The 11,508-nt window shown below is 36.6% G+C and overlaps 1 protein-coding gene across 1 annotated transcript; it reads right to left on the bottom strand.

Moving 5' to 3' along the window:
- Window positions 1-749: 749 nt before the first annotated feature.
- LOC149839029 (FKBP-like peptidyl-prolyl cis-trans isomerase family protein) lies at window positions 750-9,668 on the bottom strand. Its single transcript, XM_090003973.1, has 7 exons — window positions 9,552-9,668; window positions 8,328-8,605; window positions 6,036-6,119; window positions 5,326-5,375; window positions 4,270-4,318; window positions 2,162-2,236; window positions 750-1,109 (listed from the first exon to the last, which is right to left on the bottom strand). The coding sequence occupies exons 1-7, from the start codon at window positions 9,577-9,579 to the stop codon at window positions 990-992; spliced, it is 684 nt and encodes a 227-aa protein (XP_089860099.1). The 5' UTR covers window positions 9,580-9,668; the 3' UTR covers window positions 750-989.
- Window positions 9,669-11,508: the final 1,840 nt, after the last annotated feature.

Genomic DNA, 11,508 nt, shown 5'->3' with positions numbered 1-11,508 from the left:
CAGCAGGATGAGATTCATTTCTACCTGAACCATGTCAATGCTTGGATGGCCATTATCACAATATTCATCTTTACTCCAGACGTATTATCATACCCCACTTGTGAGATTCACACTTTTAGGGTCGTTCAACAGCTGCATGCTGGTGCACCATGCTCAATATTTTGAGTACAAGCACAGTGACCAATGACTGCTCCTTTAAAAAGTAATGAATATTATGAAAATACTGTTAGACACATATGAAAGCAAAACATTTTGGCACAATGTGTAGAAGCTTGGCAGATGATGAATGAACAATGGTCATCACATATGAAAGCAAAACATTCATGGGCCATGTGTTTATACTTAAGCGCCCAAATATCACTGCAGGTAGAGTCTGTTTTATGGATGCAATCCAGTGATTGAAGAAATATTCTCAGTGGATGTCCTAGTTGACAATCAAGTTAATTAGCACAGAGTTACTAGTTACTTGTTTATCAGTGTAACAAAGATTTCAATTTTGAGGTACAATTTAGCATGAGTTAGTAGTAATTTGTGTATCACTTAATATGAGAGATACAATAGCATGTTAAAACAAGCTTTCTTCCCCATGTTTCTTTTTCCCGTAAAATCTTTATATTTTTGTTTTCTCCATTTTTTCCAAGACTCAGTTTTATTTTTTGCCTTAAACAACCAACTGCACCTTGTCTGGCTTATTGGCCTTTACAACTATCCTTTGCAGCTTCCCATGAGTTTCTATAACCAGTCCCACATAGCAGCAAATTGATTTTTGTTTTCACTAATTTAACAAAAAAGAGTATTTTAAGATTCTAGAGATTGACAACAGATACAAATACACTCATTTTATGGGGAAATCAGAAAAGGGGAAAAAGAATGCCCTTTAAACCAATAAACAAACGGAATATATCATTCAAGAAGTAATGAAATGGATTGTGCACCCATTCTGCAAGTTTGGCTTTGTACTTGAAAAGCGAAATAAAAAAGATCTGAATTTATTCTTCATCAGCTTCAAGACCAGGTATGTACTCCAAGCTAATATCAAAGACCACCGGGCTGTTGGGAGCTACTCTTGGCCTTCCTGGAGCTGAAGTGAGGCCTTTTGGGAAAGCCAACTGTCGAAAACAGCAAGCATCATTTCCTTGCAATGCATATATCACATATAGGGAAAATACAAGAAATGAGAGACAAAATAACATTATTTGCATCAATGCATATGATAGTTGCACATATTTACCACATACAAGGGATGTAACAATATTTTTGTTAACAAAAATATTTTTGAGACTTTGATGATATGAATCTCAGTGAAGCCTACTTGTCTTCTATACAGGTAATACGAAGCAGGGTTGCCAATCAGATGGGCATAAACAATTACCAAAAAAAAATGGTACGTGTTCCCTTCTGAGAAAAAAGCTATTGCATGACTGCATTTGTCTGTGTGTGTGTGTGCAAGTATCTATTTTTCCCTTAACAGTTCCACATCGGTATTTTGCTCAAACAAATAAATAAGCTATTTATTTCTCCTTTTCCCTGGATTTCCTCATAATTTTTCTAATCAAAATGACGTTACATCTATCTAGAGATCAACAATCATATGAAAGCTCTGATTGCAACATGATCGTCATATGAGAACAATGACACCCTAATTGATAGCATAGTCACCAATATCATTGTCATCAATTTCTCACCGAGGGTTTTTTCTAGAAGTTTTTTTTTTCAAAAAGTGGTTTTTCTTGAGAAATTTTTTGAAGTATTCAAAATTGAAAAATATAAAGAATAATAAGAAGATAATAGGTTTTGTATTATTTTTATTGCAAAAATATAAAGAAACAAAAAAAAAACTAGGCTTAATATATATATAAGATTTTTCTAAAATATTGCAAAAATATCATGATACTATTACAATATTATGTATTCTAGTGATATTTTGAAAATATCATGATATTTTGCCAACATTATTGGATTAACTTGAAATGCTAATTATATCACAATATGTTCAAAATATCAGCTATCAGTGACTATGATTGGTAGAAACCAATAAGGACATTACAGCAGAAGCATCTATGATTAACTCTCTATGATTCACTAGTTACAACCAAATAAAATAAAATTCCAGCACACAATATTACCAAAACATCTGTAATGAATCATGCCCATTACTTACAGATCCTGGAATATAGAGACGACGCTTCCCTCCAAGTTTCATGGTCAGAATGCCTTCATCCAGACCCTTGATCACCTAATGTCATATGAAACAAGTTCAAGCTAATAAGCAAAAAGGATCTCACTGGATTGAAAAGAAAAGTAGAAAAGGTTGGCTGGAGATGAAAAATAAAAATCAGAAATGTAGATATGATCAAGTGCACATTGCCTAAACAAATACCACAGTACATACCGATGTGCTTGCTTGGTTATCAGGCTTTTAATTTTCTTTCCCATCTCATACATCTAATCTCCCCTAAGCAGCTCCTCAGGGATGCCAAGTTACTTAGGAAGAGCATTGAGATGTCTGGAGGCCCCGGACATCACGAGTTTGATTGCCCCCTGGAATCAAACTCATGACAGGTTTGGAGCAGCACTGTGGGGTCATTCCACTCTCAAAGGATTTATCACTATAAGGTGGGGGCAATTTGGTTCAATCCTGGTAGGCTCCTTGTCCCCAAAACAAAAAATATCCCCTGGTCTGCTGCTTAACATCATACTCTTTATTCTGACAGCTTCACTGTTTGACTTTTTCTACTTCCCCATTATTTCTTCAATAGACTGAACACCATTTCCCTGTCAGAATGCCTCCATTCATCATGGTCAGAACCAAGGAAGCCACTCGATCAGATGTTTTCCTCCGGAATTCTCGCTGCTAAAGGGTTCACAAAGAAGGTAGCAATATAACAGGCAAACCAACTTTTGTGCATACATATCATGTTGAGAGATTGTCATTGGCAACAAATGGATCTATATTGAAGGCTACAATAGACCAATGTCAGGCTTCCCTTTGGTAGGAAATATGATCGGTAATATCATCTTACACTATAAAGGAGAACAGTGCTCCTATTGCCTGAATGGCTACTTATTTCACTATTCCTGGTGCATTTACATGTCTTGTACCATTAATATTAGTCTCTGTCTTCTACAAAAGTTGGATGTGAGTGCTCATAAAGAGATGCAGTCTCCTCCAAGACATTCACTTTCCTTAGCAGGGTATGTTTTTGTGAAAGGAATTCACAGAAATATACCTGAACCAATAGGTCCTTTACAATATGCACCCGAGTAACCGACGCACAAAACAAATGCATGCTTAAAGCACTTTATACCCATAATCGATAACAGCTCGAGACAACATGGACTTGAATTAATTCATACCCCATACATACAAAAAACAAGCAAACAAATAAATTTAAACCCGACTCAATTTGGACTCCATGTTGCTAATCAATATCTTCCTAGTATCTTCACACAATGCTACTTACCCTTAAATTGATGAAGCTTCTTAGTCAACATCAACCCTCTTAAACCTGTTTGAGACCAATCCAATTGCAACCTCCTCAGTTCATAGTTCATACCCAAAATAAACTGAATTGTCATAGGCTCAAATGACTTAATGTCTGAACCAATGCCCATAAACCCCATTCTCATGAAAATATCGATGAGGAAAAATTGCATGATATTTTGAAAAGCCTGTTTTTTCTGGAGAAAATCTCCAGAAAATATCTTCACATATAAAAATATAAACAATATAAAAGGCACTGAAAAATGTTTTTATCATGTTCATCATGAAAAAAAAAAACAATACTTTCAAAATAGATGGTATTTTTAGAATCCCACGTCTTTTTAGTATTTTCTCAGCCCTTGAAGATATCACAATAAAATCGTGAAACTTTCAAAATGTCAGCGTTAACTATGACATAGATCTGAACTGATTCTAGTCCAGACCATCACAAACCAAACCCACCCTATTTAATGCTTGATCAAATATTTACTCTATCCAGTATAAACCCAAAATTGATGACCATATGGGTCTGAAATAAATAATATATACACCTGTTTGAAGTGTCTATGCAATAATATCATGATATATGGAAATCTCATGATAATAACACTGTATTAAAAAACATTAGAAATATATTGATGGCCAGCAGATAATTTTGCAAAGTGAAAGCTCACAAGAATTGATTCAAGGTTCTCCAGGATCATGTTTAAATCCATGTAAGCAAGAGGAAACAAAAAAGAGGAAGTTCCATTTCATTAAACAATATTTCCACAACATACAAGTACCTGGCCAGAGCCAACACGGAAGATGTAAGGCTGCCCTTTCTCCAACGAGCTGTCATGCAAAATGGAAATGAAGTAAGGGCCCACATGTTTCATAAACTCAATTAACTTTTTTGTAATACAGTGGAAATTTTGGTAATTAAGTTAGCATCAAGTGAACATAATTGTTTCCCATTCCATAAAGGGATTATTTTTGGCTAAGAAGTATATGTTCAGAGCTATTTTTGGTTTAATGTCTTTTGCCCAATCTGGTCATTTACAAATTCACCAGTGAAGCTAGGAATGCACATTACCCAAGGCAAGCTTGAGCCTGAGCTGTTTATGCTCAGCTCAGGATGTGGCCAACCAGGCCAGCTTGAGCTCAAATTGTCCTTGAATATATATATATATATATATATATATATATATATATATATATATATATATATATATATATATATATATATATATATATATATATATATATATATATATATATATATATATATATATATGGGTGACTGAAATACGTTTACCAACCAAATATGTTTAATGGTATGAACCAAGATTTTCATAGTTTTTTTTTTTTACTTTTTTCGAAAATTATACCGTAAGGATGTGATCTAGATGCTTGGTTTTATAGAAACGGACTCTTGAATCATCCAATTATAATGTATAAGAACGATCTTTTAAGGGTTGAAAATCAATGGCTTAAAATGTTCATAAATATTTAAGCATAAAAAATCGCATTTTTTATCCGATTACGATGATCCAACAGTCGATTCCTAGCAAATGGACCACGCCGAATGCATCTACAGGGTTAGATTTACAAAAAAACCTATGAAAATCTCGATTCATACCAGCAAACATATTTGGTTGGTAAACATATTTCAGTTTCCCATATATATATATATATATATATATTTATATTAATCTCTTCATTGTTACTTTTCAGAAAAAATATCTGGACATAGCAAGAATATTTTGGCATTGTGAGAACCTCATATTACATGAACGAAAGAAATGCTAATGAGAATACTTCATAAGCATGAAAATGTGTATACAGGAACATATTAATACCTATCAAATATCTGCCCAGATGATACCATGGCCACATAATTTGCTGCAACCTGGAAGTGCAACAATTCGTTAGATACTAGAACGCTACTTAAAATAGAGTTTGTGTTATAAAAAAGCTTGTGATACAACAAGCAGCATGACAAGCACGGGAAGGTAAATATCTAGTATCCAAATGAATTAGAGTTATAGAAATTGAATAGTAACTTCGATATTAATTAAAAAATTATCAATATAGTAAGGCCATCATGGATCCCTTTCTCTTCCTTTAAAGGATACAAATGGTAAATAAGATACTGTGCAATTAATTCTGGTGGGCACTTCCACAGCTTCCACTTTTGTCCTGTGGCATGGCTGATGATTGGATAAGTCGGGTTGGAAGCCAGTGCACTGGACTTGGCCTTCCAACTTTAGAAATACGAGTTGTTCTAGATATATATTTGAAATGACATTTCATAGTTCATACTCAGAAAAGTCCCAACCATGCTTGTTTCCAAGTATTTCAGTTGCTCCAAAGTCATCTTTCTCTAAAATCACATGTTAGCATGATGACAATCGTGCAGGCTTTTCGAATCAAACATCACTTCCTGTACATCCATTTGTTAACAGTAATTTATCGGATCAAATGTTCAGATGTTATAAATGCACATCCAACATTTGATATACATTCTCATATACCAAAATTTTAAATTGTCAAGGCCTAAAAAATATACCTGAAAGCCAACAGGTGGACTGGGGCCAGCACCAACTTTAATGTCCTTATACTGTAGACCAGACTCAGTAGTTACCATAGGTACCTATGTAAAAAAGAAATAATAATGATAATAATTAAACTTGAACAGAATTTAGTGCATGAATTTAGTTGTTAGGAATACATACAAGCATTTGCAAAACTACTCTTAAAGATCGAAATTGAAAAAGTAGTTGGTCATGCAAACCAATCTATAAAGTGTATGATAGTTCTTCTAATTGTAAAAATCTATTGAATTGAAAAATAACAACCTACAACAACATATATAATAGATGTAATGGGGTCACACAGCAATAACTTACGTGTATTTCGATTAAAGTAACTGTGACTGTTCATTTATCAGAAACTATTAAATCAAGTCATAATATTCCAAAGAAAGAGGTAAATCCATGCCAATGAAGAAAAAAATGAATTCATGCTTTTCGGATTTCTGCAATGTTCCACCCTTTATTTCAATTTTCAACCCAACAACTCGTGCCTCAGTATAACTTAATAGATGCACTCTAATCAAAAGTAGAGATGAACAATGACCCTGAATTGACTAATTTAATTTAGGATCCAAGAGTTTTAATATTATAACCCCTATAGTACACTGATATTAAACCAAACATGCAATCCTCAGTGACATTTAAGTACAAATCTGAGTAAACAAATATTGAGAACGCCGCGAATAGGATATCCCTGAAAAAAACTTGATCTTTTATTTTGAGTTCCATGAAATGAAAGAAATTGAGTATTAATGTACTGATAAGAAAAGGGCTAATACAAATCCAAGTTAGAAGAACTTGTACAACCAAAATCATAGACGAAATGAAGGAGAAAACTCTACCATTTACTAAAGAAAGACCATCATATAAGTCACTTTTAGAGTCAATTTCTTTGAGTTTAATCAGTTCAAGATCCAAATCACTTTTTCCTGCTACAACACTTGATTGTATAAAAGAGGGTTACCGGAAGTGCCATAGGGCATGGGGAAGCGTGCTTTCCCGAAGCGCATTTCGGAAGCGCGAAACGTGGCGCTTTCGAAATGTGCTGGGAAGCGCCAAAATAAATTGGGATGCACGCTTCCCCTTTTTTCATTTATTTTGGTATTTTCATTTTTATTTTTCTCTTTTTTGCTTCCCCCTCGTTTCTCCCTTGCTTTCTAGTCGCTTCCGGTTCGCTTCCTATGTCACTTCCGAGACGATTCCTGGTTCGCTTCTATGTCGTCCTGCACTTTCCATTTCCTAAAATTTTAGAAGTGCCTCACTTCCAGCTTCCGCTTCCCGCTTCCCCAACTGGCAACTCTGGTATAAACAAAAAAAATGCTGGATGAAGGCTCCACAAACTCATATTGTCTATGTGCTATCAGAGTAGGGATGTCAATGGCATGGGTCGTCAGATATCTGACTGATCCAAACCTGTCTAGTTGGTTTGTTAAAAGAAATAATAAATCTGATTGGTTAAATCGGGCCAGCTTTGGTTTTACATGGTAGAATCTCAGATTTGGATCCTTAGAGCAATCAGGTTATATTCTTATGAATTTTCAAAAAGGTAGGCATTTGAGAGGCTTGAACCTGAGACTTGACTTAAAATGATGTCTTTAAACAAGGTAAGCTAACCACCCACAAACAGTTCAGATTGTTGTAATTGTATGCAAGCACTTTTTCAATAAAAACTAACAGCGGGTCTGTCCAAAAAGCAAATTTAGGTGAACTTCAATTTGAACTCAGGTATTATGCTCATAGTTGAACTTAGATTCTGTTTGGGTTATTGTATATTTGAGTTTGAATCTGAGTCCAATAGTGTACATCTAATTAGTTGGTTTTGGCAATATCCACAACTGACCCAAATCCAATCCATTTATATCCCCTGTATTAGAGGAACAGAGCTGTACAAATTCAGCTTGATGAAAGGAATAGAGAAACTTTCCCGGGCTACAGTAGTAAGCCTATGCCATCTCATAAGGTCAAACTAAATATACGGGAGGATATTTTCTGGAGTAGAATCATGTAAAAATTTGGCAATTTGCTGTCATTTCCATTAAACTTGTTGCACTAGCTTCTACAAGTGCTTCAAAAAAGCTTCTAGATTTTAAAAGCTTTAAAAACAAAGAAGCCCCCAATGATCCCAATAAAAACCAATTGGTGCGTTGTCTTCCTCATTCGGGACTGGGTTGGTGGATATCAGTGGTTAAAAATCATCATGATACTAATGCAGTGAACACATACAATGAACAAGAAATTGTACATAGGGCTACGAAATCTCACCATACATTTTCAAGCTCCTTTTCACATGCATCATCACATAGCTTTGCCTTCTCTTCTACAGGTAATCCAGCTCCAACAGCATCAACAACTTGGCTGCCCAGGCCAGACAAAAAGAGAAAAAATCCAAATGCATCCCTCCGAGAGACAAGAGCACATTGTTTTTCACACTTTACTCCACTCACAATTCCATTATCCCTAGTGGTGCACTGCATTTTCAGAGCATGAATCGTATTCCCATCAAATGTACCATAGTGGGGAACAACTTTCTTAGCAAATCTGCATCCTGGAAATAACACAAAGCTACATTATGGCCATTACATCTCTCCAAACACTTTCCCCGACTCAATAAACTTTCAGAAGAAGAAAAATTATTTCATATGGAAACTAATCAAAATACTACCCTTTTGAAAAAAAAAGGAAAAATCCACACACTTATCAACAGATTCAATGTGCTGGACTTGCAAGTTGCTTGTGTGACCACAATACTGAATTCTATTATAACATCACTTAGAGTTGTGTTAGTCAGAGGCTTATGATTCTTTCGGCTTTAATAAATGGACAAGTTAAACTTATACCCACATCAAAAAGTAACTGCATTGGTGTAGGTTCATTTGAAATGAATTTATGCCCAAAGCGATATACCAATAAAAAAACTGCGAACAACTAGAAATAAAAAAACAGACGAAATGTAAAAAGCACAAATCCTAAGCCGCCTTCCCAAGAATTACAACCTAAAATTACATCCCCACACTGCTAAAAAATGGAAAACCCATAAAACCAAAGTCAATGAGGTGCAACTCTTTCATTTCTTTTGATAAAACAATAGAATTCTAGTCCCTTCCTCTCCCAAGAATCTCATTGCCATCAAATTTTCGGATCCATAGATTGACGAGAAGCTGGAGAACAAGTGAGAATCAATGCCCTTTTCCATTCTTCTTACAAACTTATAGCGAACCTAATCACAAACAAGTACCTCCATGAAGCGGCAGATTTTTTTTTTTGAACGAAATAGCGGCAGAAAATCAAACACCCATAAAAAAACTTAAATTGATTACGACGATTTGGGATGGCAAGAATGGTTTGCAGTGCAGTTTTGCATTGAAACCATCTTAAGACACTGAAACAATAGCCAGATTTCAGAGTGACTTTTCTGTATGGTACTGAAAAAAAGAATAAGAAGGAAGAATTGAAGGGTACAGAATGAGAAAGAAGGAATTAGGGAATTCTACCCAATGGGAGAAGAACGGACGTCGACATCGTCCCTTTAAACGCTACTCTGGAGAGCGGCAGGCACGCCAGTTAAGTGGATGCGTTTGGATAACGTTACTCATGAACGATTTCCTTTTGTATTACAAGAGCCTTTCTTGGTCGTTATATATGAATATCGTATCATATTATTTTCATATTAAATATATGGAATATTTCAGTTAGACCCATCTTTTTTCTGTCATTTAAAAGACGACTCCTGTTTTCTGAAAAGACAGATCAAGACCCATCTTTTCAATGTAACTTTCAAATAAGGACCTCAGTTACATCAACTCAAGTTAAAACAATATAAAAATTACTGAACTACCCCTGCTTTGATAACATAAGCAAAACATTTTTTTCCAAACAAAGGTTAAAAGTTAGTAATGATACCTTGTATGTGTTTTATTTGTGTACGTAATCAAGCAGGAGTTAAGCATCAAGCAGGAGTTAAGCAGACCCTTACCAGATATATACACAATGGTTGAAAACTAATCCCCCATGATCACTACAAGGAAAACCCTGATTAGCGATAGATATTTGCGACGAATTTTTTTCGTCACAAATTAGCGACGGACTTAGTGAGAGAACATTATTCATCACCAATCTTTGAAATATTTTTGAAATTAGCGACGGTACAAATTCTGTCTCAAATCTGTCGTTAATTATCGACAGATCGACGACAAAAAAATTTTGTTGCAAAAAACTATAGGAAATTAACGACGGAATTAGCGAGGGAATTTTTCCGTCGCTAATCTATCGCTAATTAGTGACGGATTAGCAACGAAAAAATTCTCTCGCTAATTCCGTCGCTAATTTTCGATTTAACCCGTCTCACCTAAGGCGCGAAATTTTTCCTCTCTCCCCCGTTCAAAATTTAAACTGATGTTCGATTTAAACCATTCCCAAACGAGCGTTCTTGTAAGCAATTTCCCTGCACGTCCTTGTGGGTTTCTTCCTTAACCAGAGTACTAAGAAGATGGCAGTGAAGAAACTTGTTCTTATATGTCTTTTTTTGGTGTTAGTTGCTGCAATCGATGCTGATTTCTTCACAGACTGCCCAATCTCCAACTGCATAGGGGAGAGGCCGGAGATCAGGTGCCCTTTCACTCTCCTAAGAGAGACAGGCCACCGGTACCCGTCATACTGTGGCCGCCCGGGCTTCGAGCTAACCTGCAAAGGTAATAACACCTTGCTCAAGCTCCCATACTCAAGAGACTTCTACGCGCATAGCATAGAGGCGACGTCGTCGGTGGACCCGCGGATGCTGGACGCGATGCTGCCCTTCTTCACTGGTTACTTCGGCAACCCCCATTCCCGCACTCACCTCTACGGCTGGGAGTCGGACGAGGCGGTCGAGCGCGCCAGGGAGCAGGTCGCTTCCACGCCACCTACCTCCCCGTCGGCTCTGACAGCCTCCTTGACCTCGACTGCCTCCGCGAAGCCATCCGCCCCAACACCGGCCTCGTCTCCGTCGTGGCCGTCAACAACGAGATCGGTCTATTCCGACCTCTGCGAAACCCAATCGGAGATCTTGGGGCCGAGGGAGTACGACTTGTTGGGATCCGGTGGTGGGTCGTCTTCCTCCTCTGCCGCCGCCGACGAATCAGTCCAAGTCCGGCCTATTGCTGCCGGAATACCGCCCGACAGGGAGCAATTTTTTTTTTAAATGTAGCGACGGATTAGTGACGGATATTATCCATCGCTAATTTAAAATAGCGAAGGACTCACGATGGATATTATCCATCGCTAATTTAAAATAGTGACAGACTCACGATGGATCATTTCTGTCGCTAATCCATCACAAATTAGCGACAGATAAGTTTTGTCGCTACTTAGCATCGAAAAAATCGCAATGGAAGCTATCGGTCTCTAATCTGACGCTAATCCATTGCTAAACGGATTAGCGACAGATTTAGGTCGTCGCTAATCCACAGGTTT

The sequence above is a fragment of the Nuphar pumila genome, chromosome 4 (assembly GCF_984573655.1).
Source record: "Nuphar pumila chromosome 4, dmNupPumi1.hap1.1, whole genome shotgun sequence".
NCBI classification, from domain to species: Eukaryota; Viridiplantae; Streptophyta; class Magnoliopsida; order Nymphaeales; family Nymphaeaceae; genus Nuphar; species Nuphar pumila.
Note: the sequence above shows the minus strand (reverse complement) of the source record. Positions and strands in the feature narration are given on the sequence as shown.